Source organism: Desmodus rotundus, chromosome 7 (assembly GCF_022682495.2).
Source record: "Desmodus rotundus isolate HL8 chromosome 7, HLdesRot8A.1, whole genome shotgun sequence".
Taxonomy (NCBI): domain Eukaryota; kingdom Metazoa; phylum Chordata; class Mammalia; order Chiroptera; family Phyllostomidae; genus Desmodus; species Desmodus rotundus.
In genome coordinates this window covers 118,866,979-118,892,964 of record NC_071393.1, presented here as the reverse complement: position 1 = coordinate 118,892,964, position 25,986 = coordinate 118,866,979, and the positions used below count along the sequence as shown (strand labels likewise).

Here is a 25,986-nt window from a genome sequence, read left to right as displayed (position 1 = left end):
CAATGATTTCTAAACAAAGCACAAGTAATTCTTACCAGGAAGAATTTATCTCACCTCCATGTTCACCGTCTGGAAAAAAAAGCTATTGGTAGCCAAACTCCCAGAGCGACAGAATGAACGCCCTTTAGATGTACAGTGGAGAAACAACCACAGTGGCTGTTCACCTGCTCCAAATTTCAAAGCAAATAAGACAAAGTTCCGAGTACTTTTCTCATCTTATGCTGAGATCAGCTGAGATCAGCTCTTCCCAGAGTTGAGGCCATTTTCAGAAGCATTGTTGACACACGCTATGCGGATATCCATTTAAGGATTAGGTAATACAAACTGAAGTGTTTTAACAAGACTAGTGCCTTTAAAACTGCAGTTCTTCTAACATCTGTGTTAGGCATTTTACCAGGAAGCGGTAATTTCCCTATTGAAACTAACCCATCTAAAAAAACTATTCCCAATCAAAACAGAAGATGTAGTTAAAAGGATTCTTGAGTGAAGCCAATCCAAAAGCCTCTTTCAAATTCTACAGACATTACAACTTATATTAAACTTGGAAAAGACTTTCGAATTATCTTGTCCAAATTTTTTCAACTGAACACTAGATTTAATTCTAGCTGTTCTCATCTCAGATGTAAATTCCAAAGAAAAAAAAAAGATTTCACGTCAAATAAACTTGGGTAACTTTAAAACTACAATTTCTTTTTTAGAGATTCATAATTCACGTTGTCATAACAAAGGCTCTGAGAAGTCCTATGGTCAAGAAAAACCTGTTTAATTTTGTTGTAAACCTATGTTTTGAGAACTTAGTTTTCTCAGTAGTTTTTTTCTTGAAACATTATTAGTATGTCTCAAAATTCTTTCATAAGAAGGTAATCTAGATGAGTATGCTATATATTGTAATATCAAATTCTGAAGGAAGGGAAAATTTCTCCAAATCCACACTCAATTATATTTTTCCTCGGGGCTATTTCAAAACCAGATGATACATTAGTTTTAAAGAAATATAACATGTAAAACCCCTCCAGTTCCTCTAGGCTTGAACAATAAGCAAATGGTTAGTATTTAAGTTCTGGTCTTGCCATCCACTGCGTAACACACAAGGTATGATACTGGCCTACAAAACTCATATTATCAAGTTCATGCTCAGCAATATCACCAATAATTAGAGAATGTGGTTTTGTATTGCATATTTTAAGCCGTTTAACAACTCTTAACAGCAACATCAAGGAGCAACTAACTGATCGTAGTAGCATACTAGGTTTGTTTCAAGAAAATGGGTCGAGAGCTTTTCCTGCCTTTGTGGTTTGATACACATTTTATTTTGTTTTGGGAGAAGTGTGATACACACACACACCAGTACTTGAAGTTTGCGATTTATTTTGGGGTAGTATTCTATCAAGCCAAAGTACTGACTCTCATTTCAGTAATGGATGTGCAGGCATTTGCAAGGCACAGTCATTAGCTTATCTTTAAGTAAATATTTTGATTGTCAGACAGCTCACTGCAAACAAGGTTCTTTTCCAAACACTCACTCCTGATGCAGTCAAGCCCACTTGCGCATCCCTCCTCTAATAATCTGTGTCTGTGCTAACATATAAAAACCACCTTAAGGAAGTCAAAGTACAGGGGGAAAAAAGCACATTTTGCAGACTGTCACTTAAAAGGGCCCCGGAACATGGGGGGACCTGGTTCTCTTTCAGCACTCTGGTCTTTATTCTGCTACATTACCATAAAGCCTAGGAAATGAGCAATTACACACCATCATCCCTCCTAACCGCTATCCCAGAAAACCACACACTCACAAAACAGCATTAATTGTCAGAATTAGCAACCATTTCAAAGGCAGCTGTTCTTTCACTCCTAAATAGCCTCCAAATTTCAAATTGCCTCCCTGTATCGATCAATTGCTCTTACACGCACATGTGCACACACACATGTGATCCTTAGCCAAATTTTTTACGTTTTTCTATGTTCAAAGAATCTTAAAAAGAAAAAAAACAGTGTTTATTAAGCAACATTTTCCACCCCAATACTTGCTGTCATTGCACGATCATCTGGAAAGCTTCCAACATGCACAGAAGCACTTGTCAGAGCTCCAGGTGAAAAGGCTCTGTGTTTTTGTGGCAGGGGGGAAAAAAGAGCAGTATCTCTTTAAGAGTCAACAGTAAATTAACTTGCCCAAAAGAGTGAAATAATTAGCTGTTAGTAGCTTATTAAAAGGATGGCAAAGGCCAAGCTGCCATCTGGGATCTCCAGTTTCTTGTGATTGTTATTATGTCAAGATGTGGAAGTTGCATTAGCTTTCATGTCGCCACGCCTGCCCTTACTTTACATGTAAATTTTAATGAAAGATGCAGCATTTTTAAAGTCCAATGTCTATCAAAAAGTGTTATTAGTCTGGTTTTTTACAAAGCATATGGTCTTTTCTCCCTCTGCTGTTCCACTTGCCACCAAATAAATGCCTTAGGAAAAAAAGAGGGAAACACCCAATGATATCAATTAAATATTCTCTTTGTGCAAAGGGAAACCTGAGCCTCAAAAACGGGGCCAAGCTGAACCTCACCAAAGGGCAATGTGTTTGCCTCTATTTACATACAATGAAAGCCACAATGTTTCTTTCTCTCTTGAAGTTAATCCCACCTAATGAAAATTAAAGTAATCTAGAGCCTGCCCCCTGGTTACTACAAGGATACACGCAGTTTTGGAGGGAGTGGGGAGAATAAATGTATTTATTAAAAATAAATGGCAGAAAGGGGCATGACAGAACCTGGGGGGGGGCGATGGATACCTCAGCCTGGATACACGCATGTTTATAGGCTAAAAATATTTAAGCTACATGCTTAAGAGCATGGGTTTTATATACTTTACCCGGTGTGTGTTCTTCCTCAATAAACAAATGACTAAATGAACAAATAAATGAAAAATTCCCCGTGTGTTCACACACAAAGCCTACTCCCTTTTCTGATTCTGAGAATTTAAATACTAGAGATTTCATTAACTGAACTATTACCTGATAGCTTCCCTTTAAAGTAATTTAATAAAATTAATTTTAAAACCGCATGCATACCAGTAAGTTGAAAACAGAATTTATCTAAGACTTCAGAAGGAGAGGTGGCTAGTGCCTTTGAAAGCCACCTTCAGACTCCTGTGGACTGTCAACAAGGTGTTGGAAGGCCAGTCCCATAACTGCTTGGTCAACCCTCTGTCCTGAACACCTAGTATGCGGCTCTCTGTTAATATTGGTTGAAAGCCGAATAAACATTGCTCTTGTGTGTTAAAGCTGACAATCTGCTAAATTAAAATGTATATCACCCTGGAATGTGTTATATTCAGTACACTACAGAAGGAAGCCACGTGTGAAAACATACTCAACCAGTATAAACCTTTTAATATGTGTTTGGACAAATTGTACCTATACCCAGACACACACAAACTGCCCTGCATGCCTGAGAAATGGACCATGAGGTATATAAGCCCAAGCACATAAGGAAATGCACTCTGCTGTTCTCTTAATAAATACTTTTCCATTACACTACTGTTTTGAATTCCTTAGAAATGAGATGCATCATAAAGATAATATAATTTAATTGAAAACCTCCTTTACCTATAAGTGCTATCAAAGTGTATAGGTGTACATAGCAATCTACAGTTCAAATTATATATCCTCTAGGAGTCTGTATAAATAGATCACTATTCACCTTCAAGAAGAAAGTGTTTTATGATATTGATATATATACACATAAAAATCTGTGCATAATCAATACATCTAGATGATAAGTGAGTTGGAAATAAATATGGTGCTTAAGAATCTGGAAAATATTTTTCTTTATGTATTGTCAATTAAAATTTAATTGAAACATCCCATTGATCCACAGTATGTTTTACTAATAAATATACTGTTCACATTCATACATTTTTATAAAATGTTCCAAGAAACAACTGTTCTAAAAAAAAAATGTCTTTGGTGTCCCATAAAAATTTCTAAATAAGGAAAAGGAAAAAGAACAATTTCATATTTTTAAAGCACCATTTTAGAGACATCACTGTTAAAAACACAGAGTTGCTAAAATCAGGCAATTATACTTATGTTTAAAATAAATCTATTTTCCCCCTGCAGACTTTCAAAACATTAGAAGAAAAAGAAAACGTGGAAAACAGGCTTCTTTAAAAAACCAAGTGATTTTATTCATTGTCAAGAGGACAAATCAGTGGTGGATGAGAAACAGATGAGGCAAGCGATGGCTATGTAATATTGTCACTATTTTATTATAATTAGATATTTATAGAGCACAGATGAGTTTATTTTCATAATTAGGAGCTGGCATTGCATTTACTAATTTGCATAAACAGTTGGCTTTCAGAGCAGTAACTTATTTGCAGGGCTCTCGAGTCCTAGCAGGGACAAGAGGGGGCTCAACGCCTCAAATCAGCTTTTTAAAATGTCATTACCAGCAAAATAAAATCTACATGAAATCATGTTCAAGTTCATGTAGCTTGATTATCTCTTCCCAGTATGGTCCATGTTGACTAGGTCAGTATTGGACAGCCAATGGTCAAATGTACATGGGAAAACGACTTATAAATAAATCTGAAGGAGTTTCTAAATTCTGGAGGATTAAAGTAGATCTCAGGTTCAATATTAACTAGTCCAGTAAGAGTTCTGTAGAGCAAAAGGAAAAAAATGAATTAAATGCTCCCAGCCACCCTTCCTATTTAAAAACTGTACCAGTTCTTGGCAAGTTGTTGAAAGTGTTAGTTACCCTCTTGTTGGCCATTCCCAACATTCTCACACCCTCCCCTACTTCACAAAACCAGCTTCACCCAACACATGGATCAGGCTCCCTGGCACCAATGCCGAAGAAGGTAGGACATGTTCCTGGGGCCCTGACCATTGCTATGGACAAAGAGAAAATTAAACAAGCATGCTACCAGTTACTATCCCCACTATTGACATTCAGCAAGAAATCTTGGAGGAATATCTTACTTCTCCTTTTTCTATAAGCCGAAGGTCAAAAACTTGTGGTTCGTGGGCCAAACCATGTTGGGGGGAGGGGGTGGTATTTATACTCGGATAGGGAGACAGAAAGACGCTGCGAGCCGACATTTTTATAAAATCCATGGCTGGCCTATCTTGAGGATCTGGTGGCACTGGGCATGCATTCTTGCATGGAAGCAATCGGCTGGAACAGAGTGGAGGCTATTGCCCTTGCCAGGATTTGTGTTCTCTGCTTTGCCACAGTTCCCACCACTCCCCATTGTTTATCTTACACTAGGATTTTCCTTAGGATGGGATCTGCTCTTTATAAAAGCAATCAGACCCCTGTAGGCATTTGAACCTGCAACATGTACTTACACCAAGTTCAGTTTCAAGGGAAAGTATTTGGCAACCTAACCCAAAATGGGCAATCCCCATATTAACAAGGAAAGGGGGATGGAGGCCAAAACACACTCTAAACACTTAAAACACAGGGTATCAAAATCAGGTCAAAAAGCCAACTGTGGCTTGTTGCTGAATAATTCCTTTGACCAGCCACTTTTTGAGTAAAGTCACATTTGCTTTTGGTTCAGTGTAACCCAATGGTCTCTTCAATGTGGTGGTTATCATTTTAGCCTAAACATCCAGCTAACTTCACAATTCTTTCCACTACAAGTTTACTGCTTCATCACTCAGTTTTAAAGAATGACAGAATTTGAGGCAATCTTTTCTCTGACAAGCTCCTAAGAATAAATCCAAAGACCTTTCCCACTTTTATTCTGGTGTAATCAATTTCCTTCTGCCACTTGTACACACAGGCCAAGAGAAGGGCTGGGGGAGGAGGGGACTGGAGAGAGAATATCTGGCCTCCCTCTGTGACCCCTGGGGGCTCCTTTGCTCGGTTAGGTGGGGTGACAAGGGTAGTGATAAGAGGCAGAAATTGGAGTACAACTGTGGATGAAGTACTGAGCTAAGCACAGAGATGGCCAGGACGCAGCCTCTGTCCTTTCAGGGGGTGGGGGTGACTGAAACACGTCAGTAAATCTGTTTCAAGACAGATTGACATAGGTACTTTATAACAGAAGCACAAGTCTGGTGAACCTAGGAGGACTGGGTCTTAAATGATGAAAGGGGAGAGAAGGGTGGTCCAAGGACACTCAGGAAAGAGGGTAGAGTTTGAACAAAAGATAGAAGGCAGGAAACCATATTGTGGGTTCAGGCAGAGAGAGCTGTTGACTTTAGGAGATGGGGTGCAGGCAGAGGTGACAGTGCTGAGTGGGCTGTGGCACTGTAGAAAATAAAGTTAGAAGGCACGTTGACAATCACACAATGAGAATCCATCAAAAGCTTTTGAACAGATGAGCTACACAATCTGATTTCATTTTAATTTTGCTTTATTTTCACTTTGAGGCAAAGATGACTGACAGCAGGATAAAAAGGATTAGAAATTTTGAGTCCCTTCCACATGTAACCTACTATGCTGGCTACATCTGGACATCAACAAATAAATATGTTTGTCTCCTCGCCATCTAGTAGACGGGAGTGGCCCAATTCCCAAATAACTCGAATAGAAGCTCCATGGAGGGAGAGCACCTTCCTGAACTGAGCATTCAAGATAGCATCAACTAAGAAATGAAACTACATATGATTTCATTGGGTAGAAAAAAGGTGAAGGGGAGCTGTTATAAGAGAGAAGCAGAATACATAAATCTAGGAGATAAGAAAAGGCCCGGTAAGATTGTTGGACATCCTCTCCGCAGCAATTTTGCTTCTCAGATTAGCAGAAGAGAAGGTTAAAGGTAAACAAGGCCATATCAGGGATAGCTTTGAAAGCCGGATAGCTAATCCCGTTCTCCATTTGGAGGATGGCAGAGCTTAAGCCGTTCTCAGTTACTGGACCAACTGGGAGAGAATAGATGCAGGAGACTAATTAGCAAGGCCAGTAATCTACGAAGGGCTAGCTGGCACCTGAACTAGTGTGTCGATAGAGATGCAAGAGACATTCACGTGAGAATCTCAACAGCTCTGTCAACTGGTCACAGGGGAACAGGAAGATTCAGGAAGGCAAAGGACAGAAAGCAATTCCTGGGTTTCGGTTCAAGTGATAAAGAGGATGAGGGCACCATTAAAAAATAGGGAAGCTAGTCTGTGGCCAGAAGGTGAGAAGGTTTACTTGAGACATACTGAGGTGACAATACTGGTGGGACATTTATATGGACCTATGTTACCGAGAATGCAAAGTACAGGCTGGAACTTGAGATGAGTTGTTGCCAGTGACACCCTCCTTGGATTCAAGGGAGGCTGCATAGTGCGGTGATTAGGGGCTCAGATTCTGGGTTTCATTTCCACTTAGTCATCATCTGATTTCTGTTACCAAACTCTTTTCTTATCCATGAAGCAAGGCTAATGCCATCACCTATCGCATACAACAGGTGTGAGGACCCGGTGTGATAAGCATCTAAGGCCTGTGGCACGTGGGAAATAATCAATGTTAGCGGTGGGCGGTAAAGGAAAATAAGATACCGAAGTACAAAACCTCTGGACACTAAGCACACCTATCTTAGGGGATGATTTAGGTGATTAGAGCAATACAAAGAGAGAGATGGGGTGAGTAGGGGAGAAAGAAAGGGAGACTGACTCTAATGTTCTCTTATGGAAGCCACTGGGAGGAGGGACAGGTGACACAGTGCCACATACTTCAGGAAGGTTGAGTCCTGGACCAAAATTGGTGGCTTTGCCTAGGAAGAGATCCCTGGCAGCCTCTGGTTGAGTAGAGTAAGAAGAGAAGTGGGCGTTCTAGCCAGACACACACTTTCGATCATTAATGCTCTTCCTCATCCCCTTTCCCAGCTCCTTTCAAAAGGTACCAAGCTCATAATAGGGTAAGGGTCCCCACGGCAGATTTCTGAGAATGAACCCACCTGTGATTAGCATAAAAGGGACAGGTAATCAACTAACCCCTAAAGAGAAAGGACTGAGCTGCTTCCAAGGTAACCACACATAACATTTTAAAAAGCCACAAAAGCATGAAACTCAAATGAGAGATGGCCAGTTCACAGACTAGTCATCAAATCAGCATTTTCAATAACTTGTCAATCCAGTGCAGATACATATTTATAATTCATCAATTAACTTCTCCCTTTGTTCCTGAACTGCTAATCCAATTTGAGCTGGCGAGCCAGGTGCTCTGGGCTCAGGTCTCCGACAGCTTTGATTAGGAATGGATGAGTGAGCTGTGCTACCCAAAGATATGAAGCACTGGAAGGCACGTCAGACCGTTGGAGCAGCCCGCCCCTCAGTGCTTCTCCTTTTCCCCGACTCCCTGGCAAAGGCGGACTTTGTGAGTTCAAACCCGGTATTATCTCTTTCTCCACTTTCTCCTTACAATGTAATGCACCTCCAGTCCCACCATTCTTAGATCATCACCCCCTCCATCAGAAAATTTCCACTCCCCAAAATATAGGCACAAATTAAATATCCCCCAAATTTCATACTAAATAAAAGGTCAAGCAATTCACCAATCCTCTTCCCTTCCTTACTGATCACCCTTCCCTCACTGATGTTATCCCCCAGTAATAGAATCAATGGTATGCCATTTCACATCTCCCTGTTCCCTCCACACATTTATTGGGAGGGACTTGAAAGATACCCTGCACTAGGTAAAATGTGCCTTCCCCACACTGGATAGCCACTGTCAGAGTCCCCATCCCTTCCAGAAAGAGCACACCATAACGGACACAGCTCCTCCTCGATCTAGCAGGAGGTGGGCCAACTCGGAGCCATCCCCAAGCATCCGACGTGAAGTGCACTGAAGGGGAACGATGGCATTGGCTTGTTATTTATTTTTTTTAGTTGTTCTTAAAAGCACTAAGTTATCATCTGGACTGTATTCATCAGAATCAACAATTCCCCTTGGATTCATGAATATTTCAGAAGGCAGATTGATTGTTATAATAATAAAAATAAAATGATCACTACCTTTACTTCTACCTACAGAAATGAAGTGGAAGGTCCAGTTAAGTAGAAGAAACAGGATGTCCACCATGGAGGCGGCGAGAAAAAGAGAGAAAGAGAGAGTAGGGAAAGTAAAACATCAGGACACTGTAGACGCACAAAGAAATGTAACACATAACTAAAACCCACTACAGTAACGGCAACAGCACTACAGTATCTTGAGAAGGCAGCACAAAACAAATTCACGACGTGAAGCTTAAACAAGCCATGAACAGTGTGACCTGCTTCCACCTGTGTGGTGTTTAAGCTTCCTCCCATTGACTTCTCCTGTTCCATCCTTAGACACATGTCCAAGTCTGCATGCACAAGCACCCCACAGCCACATGTATGTGAAATTGCACGCACTTAACCAATCCAAAATTGGTTAGGGAATGCCTCAGGGAAGCCAAGTTCTCCTGTATTTTCCCAACGTTAATATGAGTCATGAGGACCAAGGCTGAAACATACATGAGTAGGGGGTACACACACAACATACATCAGTATTTCCACACATACTTATACGCATCAAAAACAAATTCTGGAGGTTCAGTGGGAACCAGACAGAAATCTCTTCCTTTCGTGTTGAAGGAACAAGGAGAAGGAAAGGAGTTGTTGGGGGGAAGTAGAGTTTGGTTTTTCAGGTAATCATCACACAGGTGAAAACAGACAAGGGGCTGGGAAATGAGAGGAGGAATGCAGTTAAAGGACCTTCTTAGAAACAGATTAAACTGCCAAGTTGCAATTTAAAATCTCAATGGCATTGACCACCTAGAAGAATTCTGCATCCTTTCCTGAAAGCCTCTCTAAAGAGTAATTCACACTATTCATGCCTGTCACTATTTTATTGCCTAAAGACTCAGAAAATACCTGACTTAACCCCCAGAGTATGTGTATGCAGGTGTGCCTGTGTTCTCTACTTTCTCTACTCATGTACACGCCAATCTGGGTGCACAAGAGGAGTTTAGTAGTAAGTGGACAATGGGGCACGGTATACACTGGAGGTTCTCCACATGCTTTGCATACCATCATTAGGATTTAGCCCTCCAAAAGACCTGTGCTGCATTAGTAGGTCTGAAATAAGTCTAATTAAGATTAAAGAAGTCCCCACCAGGCTATTGCATCTGCCTGGACCCCATTCTAGGACATCAGCTATATGATGCCCTCAGACCTCCAAGCCACTATACAAGCTGGGAGGACCCCTAAAGGGCAGCTAGGATCTCAGGTAAAAGAATATAGAAGAGGGTCTTCTCATCAGGACTCTGAGGGCCTGCTTTTCCTAGTGTAACTTACTATCAAAGTTGGGCCAGCAAATTCCAACATTTCATAGAGCTCGGGTACACCCACTTTGCAGAGTCGGGCTTGAACTGCTCACACTACCTGCCACTAGGTCAACACCAGTGCGTTGTCCCCTACTATATCCCCTTCATAGTTATCTGCCGTAGGCAGACACTTCACCTGCAAGAAGCACAGGGAGGCCTCATCCCAGCCTCTTCCAGAGCTCCATCTCACCCTGAAAAATGTGCTGACGTCCTCCCTCCAGCTCTGTCCTTTCACATCTGCTGTATACCAGGTAGTGTCTCCATTGAAATGTCTGGGGTCCACATCGTGGATCTTGGCTCAGGTCTAGAGGATACACTTCTATTGGAAAAGTGTGCTTCCTTCTTACCCTGCCTTATCAAATTAGGATGCCCTCCACTGTCCACCTCCACAGCTACCTGGATGCCATAAACAAATTTCTCTCAGCCCCCGGTGTTTCCTTGATCTGATCATACTTCCCTTTGTGGCAACACTAACTGACAGGTCCAATGTAAGGGCATAGGAGGAGCCTTTCAATGCTGCCTCACCTCCCTCAAAAGAGAAAAACAAGGAACTACCCTTCCTTCCCCTTTCCTTTGGTCCTCCAAAAGAGGCACTGAGTCCTGTGTGTATTTTGAGAAAAAATAAAAAAACAGGCAAGAGAATTTAAAGTACGTCCTTTCGTGTCCGGGCGAGGCAGGTAGCCCAATCTTGCAATCATCCTGAGGCTCAGAAGGAACACAATAGTAGCAATTGAACGGTGAAGGAAAAGACAATTTTAAGTAGGCTTCATTCTCAAATCCTGATTTAGGCTGATAATGTGGAAAATTTTTATTTAGAAGAAAAAAGCTTCATTCACAGCCCACCCAGTGCTTAGCTGAGCTGAATTTCCTGCACAGTTCATTCCCTGCATATTTGAATATTTTAGGTTGCAGATGCTGAATTTACAGATCTTTATATGCAGTTTTCTTCAGGGTGTATAATGAGTTAGAATCCTGCCATGAGGACATTAGCATGTTCTCTTGGTGGTTTTTGCTTTTGTACAAAACTGAAAACAGTCAGCCCCCAAGGGCTTCCATTCACCAGGAGGGACTGAAAGTCATTACAAAGGGCAGTGGGGATGGAGGGGGAGGCGAAAAGCAAACCTTACTCAGAGTGACATTCAGGGAGAAGCCCAGCCACTCTCCCTCAACCCCAGCATGGGGTGTGGGGAGGAGCAGGATGAAGTTAGCCGCTCTGCTGCTCTGCAATGAGCTTCATTCACCCCCATTATCGACACCGTCATGCCTTGTTTCATGCTTCCCTCTCGGAGACAGCCCTGCAGGGTCAGCGCCCTGATGACAAACGGCACGGAATGGAAAAGCCAAGGAGGTGATGGGGGTGGGAAACCACGATGCATCAGGAATGGCGCCCCCACCACGGAGTGGCTCTGCCACCAGCCTGGCCCATGACAGAACAGGCAGCAAATGGCCTGCCAGCAATGATGAGGGTCCGAGCCACCAGCCATAGACACGAAGGCAAGCAATTTCGGCAGCTGGAGCACCACAAGCAAAACACACCTACCTTGTTCACTCATCATGAGGTGGGAGAGGCCTTGAGGAAGGAAAGGGGGAGGAGAGGGGAAGGACAAGGGGAAAAGAAAGAAGACAAAGTTAGAATTCTGAATGCAATGCCATCTTCTCTTCATTCTTGAATAGAAGGAGGGGTGGCAGGGCACGCATGTACTCAGGACCATGCAGAAGTACTGCCACCTGCCTCCCTGCTGGGCACAGAAAGGCCAGCTCTCAAGTAAGTCTCGGACAGGGTTTTGTTTGCTGAACTGCTCTGGGCCTCATTGCGAGAACTTCCACCCTTGTTCTCTGCCGTAGGTAAGACTTGAGACAAATCTATTACCAGTGAGGAGCCTTGGGAAAGAGAATCAAGGTGCCAGGCAAAGTAGGTTTCTTTCTTTTTTAAAAAAACTGCTTTTAATAGTAATACATGGTCACTGTAGAAACTTTGGAAAATTCAGAAAAGAAAAAAATTAGTTGTGATCTCACCATCCACAGATAACCATCCAGCTTTTATTTTTTTTTTTCAAGATACAGTACTCTCCCACACAGAGTGAATGGCACTGAACACACCAAATGGGTCCCTGCGTGCCTGAGTTACACGGACAACGTGAAACTGTTTCCTCTGTCACCCTCTTCCTAACTCAGTGACTACGACACCTGTTCTCTGCTTTTCAACCACCCTCTTTTCCTAGAAAGTCCCCCACCCTTGATCAGGGAGGCTGAGCCCAGCACTGAATGGGTTAAAGAAAAAAACCACAATGTCAATAAACAATGAGCACAACCTCTGGCTATAGCACAACCTCTGGCTATGTTCTTATGGAAATCAAACAAGGTTATTAAGAGCTCATTACTTCAAGGGAAGTATGAGCCCTGATAACTCTATTAAAAGAAAAGATTTCCGCCTGGTAACCAAGTGCACCAGTTATTTGCCCTTCCATTGCTTTTATTATTACAGGGGATATTTGACAAAATCCAGATCACCCTAGAGAACCTCTACCCAGAGTGAAATTTAGGGATATAAGGGATTAATAAAAGGGAAAAATCTCTAAAGTATGGAAATCTCTAAATGTTTTTGGAGATTACTAGAGATTTAGAAAAGTAATCAGAGGCAAAATATGGGTCAAGCAACTGACTTTTAAAGGATCGATGATATATTAAATATATAGACAGATACATGTGCCATAAATGTCATGGAGCCTGTTTTTTTAAACAAATTTTATTAAACTATAATCATATTTTAAATGTGTATTTCTGGCCATTTCTCAAAGCCTAGGATTAATACTCATGGAAGAATGGATTCATGCCAAAGCAAGTCATTCTCACAATTTTGTTTAAAAAATTAACTTTTGGTCTTCCTTTTTTTTTGGAGGGGATAGTAGAGGGAGAGAACAATGAGCCCTAGATTTGCCTAAGAGAAATGTCAGCAGAAGTCACTGTTTCAAAAATGTCTGATATTCCTGGACCACCCATAGCCTTCAGCATCCAGATGAAGAGCACTAAGGGGCAGAGTCTGGGGCAGGAGGGTGCAGCATGTGTAAAAGTAAACTGGAACAGAATAGGTGTATGAATTCAGTAGGTGACTATTCACAAGAGGGTTTAAAATATTAAGAAATGAGAATAAGGAAGATCCAATGAGATACCCACAAGTAAAATAGAGGGTTAAAGATGTAAGGAGAATAATACTGTATTACATGCTTGAAACTTGCTAAGAGAGCAGATCTTAAATGTTCTCACCACAAAAAGGAATCATAATTATAGGATGGGATGGAGGTTGTAGCTAATGCTGTGGTGGTAATCATTGTGCAATATATAAATGCATAAAATCAACACCTCGTATACCTTAAACTTATACAGTATTATATGTCACTCATATCTCAATAAAGCTGGGGGAATTTTAATTTTTTTAATTACAAAATTAAAGTACGAACATTTTATTCCTGGGATTAAAGATGTTTGGCCGCTGGGAGAAGGAGTGAGTAGAAGCGGCGTGGATTAGTCTTTATCTGACCCAAATAGATATTTCAAAAATTTACCCAATGAAGAGTAAGCAGGATACTTGGTAGTCAGAGGGTACTCGAAGCCGTGGAGAAGACCCTTTGGTGTGTTACAGATGTGTTCCTTTAAAGCAGTATTTCCCAAAGTATATTTTACCAACCACCTGTATCAAGCACATCATGGTGCTTATTGACAATGACGATCCTAACTAATGAATTGGAATCTTGGGGATGACTTGGGGAAAAGATCTGAATTTGAAACAAGTTTCCCATGTGATTTCCATGTTTATGAGAACTTGAGAGTGGCATGTAAATCAACTTTTGGTAAAGTAAATTGTATGATAAATTCAGTAAGATGTATGGATATTTAATGGAACCCTGTAGTGGATCTTTTTTGTAAAAGGAAGAATACTTTTAAAATGCAAATAACCTACCACCTGTGTCTTTAAAATTCAAATATGTGCTTAGCAGGTTTTATTAAGCTACATATGTAGTTGCAGCAGTGTAACTCAAATAAAACGCTCATATTATTCAACGTATAAAATCGTAAATAGAAAGATTAGGCCAAGAATGCAGATCTGAGATTCTGATGTTAAAACGTTGGTGTTGTAGGCAATAAAGCAAAAAAAGACATGAACGGTAATTCATAAGAAAAAAAACATCATGAGGGAGCAGAGAAACTGAGTAACCATAATATGGCTTGAGGTTTTTATTTTGCTTTTTGAGAAGGGAATTTTATTCCACTTACAAGAGCTTTTGCATCCGTATCTTCTCTTGTACAAATGTATCCTCACGGCCTGCAGAGTTAAGAACTGGAAACCAAGAATTCTAGAGACTCCAGATCTTTTCTGAAATTCTATTGCTAGGTCCCTTGTACCCCCAAACACTCCTACTTACTGCTAAAAATCTTAGGCCCACAAAAGTGAATGCAAACACAACAATCAACCAAAAGATTCAAGTAGCTACTAAATGCCAAGACTGGGCCAGGTAGTAGGGATACAAGGTAATGCATGGTCACTGACCTCTAGGCCTTTAGAGTCTCGACGGGTGAGTGTGTGTGTTTACATTTATACAAACATGCACCAGATATATATCCTGCTACATGAGAGTGAAGTGCAAGGGTTAAAAACCAGGATTTCAGTGCCAGATTTAAACCCCACCTTTATTACTTTCTAGCTTTTGACACTAGGAAAGTTGTTAAACATCTCTATGCCTTGATTATTCTACCTAAAATTTGGATAATAATAATGCCAAATTCATAGGTTGTTTTGAGGATTAAATCAATGAATATATGTAAAGCTCTGCCTGTACATAAGAAAAGGTCTCTGGAGGAAAGCGAAATTGTAATAGGTTTGAATTTAATAGCTTTGAATGAAGGTTTAGGCTTTGGATAGATGGAAAATATTCCCAAGACCACAAAGTGTACTTGTAAGGACTTTCCTGTCCAACTTTCCAGAAGCACCTAGGATACTGTCAGGCATATGGTAAGTATGAACACATATAAATAGTTCATATAAGAAAGAAGTAAGCCCTTGCTGGTGTGGCTCAGTGGATTGAGCGCCAGCCTGTGAACCAAAGGGTTGCCTGTCTGATTCCCAGTCAGGGTACATGCCTGGGTTGCAGGCCAGGTCCCCAGTAGGGGGCATGGTAGAGGCAACCACACTTTGATATTTCTGTCCATCTCTTTCTCCCTTCCCCTCTATCTAAAAACAAATAAATAAAAACTTTAAAAAAGAAAGAAGTAAAAGGTGAACTTAAGGATGAGAGAATAGATGGAGCCATTGTATAGACATCTTGAGTTTTAAGGCTAAGGAAAATGGACTTGATCTTGCAGCTGAAGGGAGACACTGAGGGTTCGTGAGCAGGAGAATGACCCAGGGAAAATGATGCTGGGGAAGATTGTTTGGACAATGGTGTGGGCAGGAAGAATTCGAGAGAAAAAAGATGGAGGAAGAAAGATCACTCATAGACAAGGGCCTAAATTAGTACCATGGCAGCAGGGCAGAAAAGGGAAAAAGATGACTTAACAAGCTTTGGGTGACAGAGGAGATACTTTAGGGGAGGAGCAAATGGGAGACTAAGTGAAGCATTGCTGGAAATGGGAAGGTAGAGTGGGAGATGGATTTGGGGTGAGGGCAATAATGACTTCTGTGTTTGAGACATGATGAGTTCAAGAAACAGGAATCCCTCAATCAAAAATGTCTAGGGTGCATTTAACAGCGTAGGACTGAGGTTTGTGAGAAAGTCAGGACAGGAAGAGATGTCTGTGCCCATGTAAGTAAATGAATCCTCAAAGAATAAGGGGCTGGAGCACTGGGTCTTAGTCTGGCAGGGCTGAGGAATATGAAGATGTGCTGGAGGTGTTTTTAATTAAAGCATATTCAACATTAAAACGAAATTTTACATTAAAAAAGAAACTATGTGTCTTTTTAGTGTAGATACAGAAAACAATGTTCAAAAAGTCTTGATGGAGAAGGCCATGATTGATAAGGAAGAACAAGGAATCTAGGCTGGTGTGTGTTATGTGTGTGGTTAATGAGGAAGGGAAAAGGAAGAGAGGCCTTCTCATAAACCTCAGAAAGAGGGCAAAGATGCACAGCAGCAGCAGACCCCTGGGCCACACAGCCAGCCCTGGGACCAGCACCCTGGCTGGGTTTGAAGTCTGCCATTTATTTTGGGCCTGATGTTCAAGGACTGCTGAATGACAAGACACAGGCTGGAATGGGGGCTCAGGGAAGCAAAGGGGACAACTTTCCAAAACAATCTCACTGTGCTCTCTGGGTTTGCGTAGATCCTCAACTAACACTCAGAAGCCAGATCCATAAAAAATTACACAATGGTCGGCAGGAAATAGGAGGTGGGCTTGGATGACTCTTTGATAGGCAGGATATTAAAAATTGCTAACTCAGGGGGGAAGGGTTTTCAGGAACAACTACAAAGGACACATGGAAAAAACCAAGGGGATAGGGGTGGAAGCAAGAGAGGTAGGTGGGTTTGGCTGGGGTGGGGGGTAAATGCAGACAACTGTAATTGAACAACAATAAAATATATTTTTTAAATGCCAACACAGAATGCTTATGGAAATACAATGCCTTTAAAAAAATAATTATAAAAAATTAGAAAGCAACAGAAGTGTCACCAGTCTAGATGTCACACTCCACCCTGACATAGTGCTACCCTGGCTGGATCCAGGGACCCTTCTGGATCCCAAGATGTCTGCTCTTTTTTACCCTTCCCCTCACTCTTTCCACAGCTATCTTCCACCCTTCTTCTTGTGCCTGTCTATGTGTGTGGTGCACAGGTTCTCAGGGTACATACAAGAACAGGAAGAGAAAAAGATCGCCAGTGGGTAAGACATTCAAAGTTGAAATTGCCTTAGAACAGACTGCAAATCATATGTAGATTACATGCAAAATATACGTATGGCTCTCTAAACTGCATTACATCCTTTGGGCAAATCCCCATGGAGATAGTTGCTTTTGCAGCTTGGGAGAATGAAAATGGCTAAGAAAGCAAAGTCATTTGTGAGCAGCCGTGGCCATCATGAAGCCTGTTATGAGAATGGCTAACACAGAAAACAGGAACCATTTAGTCAAACAGGCAAGAGGAAGATGCAATGTTCAGGGACCGGGCCTGAAGTTGAAGGCCTCCATCATTTAAGCTAATACTGCCTCCCTCTCAAACCTGTAATATCCCACCCACCATTCAGATGGTTTTCAATCCATCTTTCCTTCCTTCACTCTGGCTGGGAAATTGGGGAAAGTATGGGAGGAAGGAAGTTACTCAGGGGGAAAAAAACGATTCACAGTGGAAAAAAAAAAGCAAGTTATCTCTGCCAAGGCTTTCCTTTCCTTCACTCTCAGGGTAACTTTTATCGCAATGTAAAAGCTACATATATCATCTCTTTTTCCATACTGAGGCAGGGAAATTAAATGTCAGTAATTGCAGCAAGTGCCAACATTGAATTCTTATGAAGCCACAAGGACTTTTGAAAAGAGTAATTACATAAAATCAGAAGGTAATGAAAGTATTCACCTGAGGTTCCCAGAGGAACTAAGGAGCTAGTGAAGGTGGTAGAGGGTAAGGCCTGAGGAAGAGAGTAGCCATAAGTGACCACTTCTGTAAGGTGACCAGGAATTTGGTAAAGAGAGAAAGGGGAAGAGGAAATACCCATCCTAGCCTTTTAAGCACTTAAAAGAGAGGAAATTCAGTTAACTCGGCAAAAAGACAGAATTGTAACAGTAGCTATTATTTGTTGACTGTTTACTATAGGCAAGGCATGGCTATGTGTCATCTTATTAAATATAACTCTATGGGATAGGCAATGCTATAATTTTGATTTTATGGATAAAGAAAGCAAGGTCAAGAACCAAAGTCACACTACGTAGCAAGGGGTGAAGTGAGGATTCTAAGCCAACAGATGGGCTCTCCAGGCTGTGATGGTAACCATGACACTAGCTATTCTGTCTAATTCTGTGCTGGTAGAGAAGGAAAGACATGTACTTTAGAGAACTCAGGAGCAGAAAATAGTTCATGGACGTTAATTCAACTTCATCCCTGAGCTGACCAAGCATGAAAGAAGGAGCACTAGGGGAATGCCACCATCTTCCCCCTCTGAATTTCCATCCCCAGATTCTACTAAAACATGAAGCCTTTCCTTTCCTAGGTCATTTCCTGAGGGTATTAAGCCACTTTCCTCATTAAACTCAAATCTGAACACGAGACACACTCAGGCTCCTCAGCCACCGACACTGTACTGTGCATAAGACCATGAGGAAGCCAAGATAGAGATCTTTCTTCAGTGACGGGGTAGCACAGGGACATGTGAGTAAAGGAAGGACAGAGACATGCAGTCACAGGTATAGGAAGTCGACCACTGTGGGCAGGAGGGAGGGTGCAGGGGATGGGGTGAGACTGGAGAGAAGAGTGCATAAAGGGAAGAGGCGGGGTCTGGAGAAAACCTTCACCTGCTTCCACAATTAAGCCTCAGACCAGCCCTTCCCTGACCAGCAGTTCCTCGACCTTCAATGTGGACTTTGGCTTCCTTGTTCCATCAGGGGTTCACCAGTAACCGGCAGCAGAGCCTGAGCTTGCTCAACATTTTGGTGAATGACTTGGCTGAGAACACTCATGGCATACAGTCTGGATGTTGTGACAAACTAAATCTTAGAAGAATAGCTATTTTGTTAGCTATCAGAATCAGGGTCCAAAAGGGTGTCAACAGGCAAAAGTTAAATTCAATCTTAAGGGACAAATGTAAACTCTGGCACTTAAGCAAAACCCCTCCAAACCCTCCCAAATAAAAAGAAGTCAATAGCCCCATCCCTTCTCAGCACTGACTATATCCAACCTAGGGTTTTGGTTCAGAAAATGGTGCTATATATTGGGAGGGGCATGACCAGGTGGGGTGCATCCAAGGAATAATCGCAACGGCAAGGGCTCCAGAGCATGTCACATGAAGAATGGCTGAAGGAAGTGCTACATTCAGACCAACTAAGAAAGAGCTAGCTAAAAGCATGAGAGCTGCCATCAAACATTTTAAAAGTTGCACCTGCAAGACAAGGGAGCAAGCATATTCCACAAGAACAGACATTCCACAGAAGAAATCAAGAGAGAGGTTTTTGAAGATAACTACCAAAAATCCAACCCAACTGGAAGATTCTATGCTTCTATGAACTAAGATGGTCTCCAAAGAGGCCAAACAGCTATTGGGTTGAATCATGTGAAACTCCTGATATTTGACTGGTTTTGACCTACAAAATGACAATTTTAAGTAGTTCAAACTAATACCACCTATAAAAAGGTAGATACTAAAGAAAGCTTCAGTGACTCACCTAATAGCCTCGTGAGCTCACACTCAGGAAGACCACCAGTTTACATATATGATTTTGGCAGCTCTGCAAGCCTTGCACAGCACTGGGGATGAATTAAATAGTTGGACTGATGATGATGGTTTTCAGAAAAGTGCCTGTTGCTAATTTTCCAAGGCAGGTGCCGCCCCGGTCCCAGCCTCTGGGAGTGCCCTTCCACAATGCTACCATGTTCCATCCTCCCTGTGAAGCTCTCTGTAGGATGTCCAACTTAGCTCTAACAGCCTGGTAGCTGAACTAAACAGAAAGTATTTCTTCAAATGTCACTCATGAATCACCAACAGCTTCTGAATGGCATAACCACAGGGTAAAGGAAAGAATGTTGGCAGCACCTTCCCCATCTATTCTACCTCTTTAGGGGGGAAGGAGTAGGGTTTTCTCATGTGGGAATCACACGGGAGGAAGAGAGATGAAGGCAATCATGCTATTCACTCTAAGGATTAAAGGATCCGCAATTATGACTTTTAGCAAAATCTTCCCAAAGAACAAGAACTCTTTGTTCTCCAATTGTCATGAACTTCTCTAAAATAGCTCTTCATTCACAAATGACATTAAGCAGGAAGGGACACCCGATGTGCTAGATGAAAGAATTATATCCTAATAGATCATGGTGTGCTGGATTTTTAAAAATTCAGGGCACAATTGAACCAAATCAAAGAATGGTGCCAAGTCTAAGTCAAGCGAACCATTACACAGTACGGGAAGGGGAGAGAAGGGCTGAGCAGCAGTGCACACAAAACGTTACAGATGTTCGGTCCCTCTGCGTTCGACTTAATACTAGTCATTAAAAAACTGCTAAGGTGCTTGATGTCACCATTAAGAGATGTAAGGAGTCTAGCAAAAGGGAGTAATGGGACCCCTTTGTCATGAACTGGTTGTGACATATCCATGCTACCATAAGGGATGTGGCTATCCTTGTTAGGAAAGGATGTAAAAGCCAACAACAAAAAGCCATTTTTCAGAGAACAATGACCTAGATGGAAAAAAAAAAAAGCCCTCAAAACCCTTGTATAGAATACCCAAAGAAACTGGAGATGCTTTAGCCTCCAGTAAAGAAAATCCTTAAAGACAAAAGCACTGTCTTCAAACACTGGAAGTGTAATTAGATCTATTCTGCGAGAGTCTCCAAGGGCTAGAAGCAATACAGGTGGTGAGAGCTATTGTGACTCAGAGTAAGGGCTTGCAAACATTCAGTGCTGTTATAATGGAACAGAATGGCTAAAGGAGCAATGTGTTCCCCATCACTGCAGGGGTTCAAGCCAAGTCTGAATAAACTCATACGGGAGAGACTCAAAAATCAGGTGCACAGAGATCCTTGACAACTTTTGGGTCCCTTCTATTCCTGAAATGGTGATTCTAACAACAAAGTTTAATAAGCACATATAATGTAGCAGGCAGTAGGGGTGTAGATATGGATAAGTTTTCAAAGAGTAAGATACTCCCTGTCCTTCAACAGCCCACAGTGGCCAATGAGGGACATGTGGGGGACAATACACAGGTGATTATAGTGTATTAGGGTGATGGCTCTACCGGCCCCACGCCCTCAGGTGCCATGGGAGCTCAGACAAAGAGATCATTCACCCCACCCTCCCTCAATGAAGGTAGGGTATAAAATAGTGGTTAATGCTGAAACTTTCCAGTCTTTCCACCTTCCAGCTCACTCTCCTTTAAAACAGTGGTTCTCAAACTCCAGTCATATCAGAATCCGCTGGATCCCAAGCCCTCCAGGTGATCTGGATGCTTACCAGAGTCTGCAAAAATAAGGCTCTCTGCAACGTAAGCCCTGGATTCCAATCCCATCTCTGTCTCTTACTAACTGTAGGATTCCGAGCAAGTTAACTTTCCCGTGCCTCTTTCCTATAAAACATCTGCCTCCCATTTGTAAGATACCATCTCAGAATCACTACAACAATCACCAGCAATCACGTATGGAAAGCGCTGAGCACAGTCATGGCACAGGAAAGGGCTTTCGGGCCTGCAGTCATTGCTGTCATTGTTTAGGAGCCTGGGGTATCTAGGCCCTCTTTCCGCCCCACCCCCCAACTCCTGCCAACACCATTTCTCCAGTAAACAGGCAGCACTAGCAGGGAATCCTCACGTGCCTCCCACCATGGTCACAGTCAGCTAAGTTACCCCACCAGGGGGCCCACTGTCCTCGGCTCCCAGCTGCATTCCATCCCTTCACTCCTCCTGAGGCCTAGCCCCTTTCCAGACCTCCCTGGGCAGGTCTACAGACTGGGAGGGGCTCCCTGGCTGCCATAAATCAGCTGTGTGACTTAGCTGAGTTATATGGAAGTCTATGGCCTCAGTTTCCCCTCCTCTACAGGGGAGAAATTGGTCTAGAACAGTTTCTCTTTGGTCTCACCAGCGGCATTCTGAGCAATACCGATCTTTGAGTGAGACCATCCTACACATCATAGCGCATGTAGCATTCATTGCCCCTTCCTCCTAAATGCCACCTACGCCCCCTCATCGCTGGAGCAACAAATACAGTCCCCACACATTTGACACTGAGACAACAGGATAACTCTAATGACTTTTCTCCAGCTCTGACTCTGGCCTTGCCCACTGAAGCCGAGAAACAAAATGGGGGTACCATAACCAGCACCCCAGTGAGTCTGCCTTGCCGAGGCAGTAAAAAAGAAGAGATGTTAAAAGACCCTAGAAAAAGACACCAAGGCCCAGCTCTCTGCTTCCTGCAGTTAGCCAAAGCTGGAGGCAGGCTGGGCAGCAGCTCGTTATTCTCACTTACTCATCAAGAACTGCTATGGGAGCCAAGGGGGTCTTCCTGGGCCCCAGCCGGGAAATTGGCTGGAAGCTGAGCACTACGAGCCCAGCCCAGGGCCCCTTTCCAATCCAATGACGCACAGCAGTGGTGGATTTCCCTACAGCCTGCAGCCCCCACTGAGCCAAGCCTAAGATGAGCACTGAGTAAAGATTGTTTTAATTACTTTCTATCTCCGGGTGAACCCCCAGTAAAAGGCAGCCTTGCTTTCAGAGATTTGAGGTAAAACTAAGAGCTGGGTCCTGAGAACTATCTATTCATTGAGCAAGTATTTATCCTGCACCTGTGGCATACTGACTCTTTTCTAGGCACCGTTCATATAGTAGTGAATAGGAGTGCACCTTCATAGGTAGACATCCTGGTGGAACTCCCTAGGAGATGTCTCCAGGGCCAGACACAGCAGGGTTGGCACCCTGCTCCCTCACTTTTTGCTGGGCTGGTGAGTATATTGTCTCAGAGCCTCAGATCGTTCCTGGGTGCAACAGTCTAATGACAGAGTCTACCCCCTGGGGATGCAACAGAAGTAAATGATACATGCAAAAACTTAGCATTTCAGTGCCGGGCTCAAAATACAAGCTGAATTAACATCAGGTGTTCTTCCTAATAAGTAAGGGAGGAAGGCAAGTGGGACTATTGCCCAAAAGAATAGGAGAAAAAAAAGACAATTTATTTCAGATACTACTGAAGTTGAGAGCTGTAAGTCTTTAGTAATGAAGAAGGCATTTTCCTGATTGCCAGTCCTCAGGGAATCCCAGTCAGATGGCCTAATCATAGACCTCAGAAGCCTGAGAGGCTACATAATTCAAACTCAGCACATTAGAGAAAAGCAGCCTGAGGCCCAGAGAGGTTACATGACTTACCGAAGGCCACACAGCTCCCAGGGAAAGTGGCAGACCCAGAAGGAGGCAGAACCACAGAGCAGAGACCCCAGATCAGCATTTAAATCCCAATACCTACCATGCCTGCTTGTAACTGGGGCAAAGAATATAACGTCTTGGAGCCGCAGGTTCTTCCACTGTGAAGTGCTAGCTGCCTGGCACACGAGGTCCTCTACAAATGTCATCCCCTTTCTCAGTTACTGGGATTCCTGGGCCTTGCTTGAGAGCACTGGTGGCCAGGATCTAAGTTTGAGGGACCTCTTCACCGTAAACATAAAAATCAGGGTGGATGGGAGAGAATGTGTTCAAGGAGAGGACAGCAGGTGTGTTTAGGGGGCTTGATGCACAGCAGTGAGAGATGGCTCTAAATTAGGGAGACCGCGTCCCAGGCCAAAGAATGTGTGGTTTTGTTCTTAAGTCTCTCTGAACCTAAGTGTCTTCATCTGCATAATGGAAACATGCATGGAAAGGATTGAACAAGATAACTTATGAAAATAGCGAATTCATTCACTGCTTACTATGTGCCAGGCGCTTGTTCTAAAGACTCGACATGCATGAGCTCACTTAATCTGCACAGCCCCTTGAGATAGGTACCTGCTGTCCCCATCTTACAGTTGAGGAAAGTAGGGACACAAAGGAAAGGTAACTTGAACAGGTCATACCACTGTGCTGGGATAGAGCCAGGATGTCAACCCAGGCATCCAGCTCCGAGCCTGTGCTCTACAAACTCTTTCCATAAAGGGGTGGATGCTAAATCTTTGGGGCGCTGCAGGCCATAGGGGTCTGTCGCAGCCACTCCACTCAGCTTTTGCAAAGCCGCTATAGACAATGCAGAGACAAACAGGTCTGCCTTTGTTCCCACAAAGCTTTATTTAAAAACACTGAAATCCAGATTTCATACAATGTTTGCATCACAAATTATTCTTCTTTTGATTGCTTTCAACTTTTTAAGAAGTGAAAAACCATCCTTAGCTCGAAGGCCACATGAAACGAGTTAGTGGGCTGGATTTAGCCTGGGAGCTTCAGTTTGCTGAACCCTGCCTTATCCTAAGCTATCTCGCCCATCACTACATAAACTATTACATGCAAAGTGCCTGAACAGTGACTGGCACAGAATAGGTGGTCAACAAATGTTCATTCCCTTTCCCTTCCCTAATCGTTCTCCCTCTTAAACCCTATCAGCCCAGAAAGTGGCTATTCATGCTGTGCCCAGCAGAACAAAGAACAAGGTGGACGGCATGCACCCTCCTCTGTAAACGGCCCTGTCGGCTCCAAAGCAGAGGAGAGTCTGGGAGTTTTAGGTCAGTGTGTCTTAAACTTGAATGCGTATACAGCAGGGGGTCTGTCTGGGGTGAGGCCCGAGATTCTTGCCTTTCTAACAAGCTCCTGGGGGAGTCTGATGCTGCTGGTGGGCTGGGTCACCTCTGAGCAGCCAGCTTCTAGGGCAAACCCTTTCTGTCTATGAACACAAGTGAGACAAGTCAGACTTGCCTCCTGACCTTGGGTTTAGAAGTGTCCTGAGGCTGGACTGAGTAGCCCCTGGAGACAGGGTAGGGGTGAGGACAAATAATGAGGTCCCGTCTCCAAGGACAGCCTGCAATGACTTAAACTGAAGGGGGCAGAGGTCAAGAGCGGGCAGAAGGAGGCTGGATCAGAGGCAGTCAGTGGCTTTCAGCAAGAGCAGACCTCCTTTGGGCACTGGCAGACAGGAGCCCCTCCTCCCACACTTGCCAGGACTCTCTGATGGACTGAAGCAAGAGGCCTATTTCCTCATCGGGCCCCTGAATAACTAGGGCACTTCCACAAGGTCACAGTTATTCATTTAAATTCTAGCTCTAATCAGCAGGCAGAGCCTGAGAAATTATTCCTTCTGAGGAGAGAGGCTGTCATTGGAGCTTCATAAACAGCCCCTTCTGGCTGGAGAGAGAAGCTGGGGGGAGGGGAAAGAAGGGGTCTCATAGCCCTAGGCACAGAGCTCTTCCTAGCCTCCAAATCCCTCCTCTGACCACCCACCCCACCCCCATCTCCAAATGGCTTTTTCTCGTCTTGGCTGAGAGTTCTGGAACACACTGGAAGAGGGCTGAAGGCTTGACACTACAGCAGGGCTGGGACTGTCCGCTACTGCCCTACGGGCAGCCCAGGAGACCAATGAAAAATCCCAGTGGGCCAGGAATGTGAGATAAGGACCAGACAGTAGTCCCTTCTGGGTCACAAATGGGTTCCATGGCCTTGGAACTGTCTCTTCCCCTCCCCGGACCTCAGTTTCCTCCTCTGAAAAGTCACAGAGTTGCACCTCTTAGACCGAATACCTGCTGAGCCCCAACATGTCTTGAGACCCTGAAGCCTCACAACACTCCTGGTGCTTGTGGTCACACTTTCCGCTCAACCAACTTGTCTGAGGTCCTACCATGTGCTGTGTACAATGTAAGCAAACACGGGCAAGATGAACCCACAGCTCTGTCCTGGAAACACCAGGGTTTTGAAGTAAAACAGCAGAGGCTGTGGAGGCAGAGAAACTTGAGATCCTGCTCCTATGCCAGCAGCTGAGGACAGTGGGCAGGTCCTGACCCTCTTTGAGACTCCTTTTCCTCATCTGTAGAGAGGATGGCAATACCTGCCCCCCAAAACGTCACATCACAGGGTGCGTGAGA

At 43.3% G+C, this 25,986-nt stretch overlaps 1 protein-coding gene across 1 annotated transcript in view; it reads right to left on the bottom strand.

Moving 5' to 3' along the window:
* Positions 1-25,986, bottom strand: part of NRXN3 (neurexin 3) — a 1,484,332-nt gene that overhangs the window by 1,355,332 nt on the left and 103,014 nt on the right. The window contains 1 exon segment of the mRNA XM_045201758.2: positions 11,819-11,848. Within this exon segment, the coding sequence (XP_045057693.2) occupies positions 11,819-11,848 (30 nt within the window).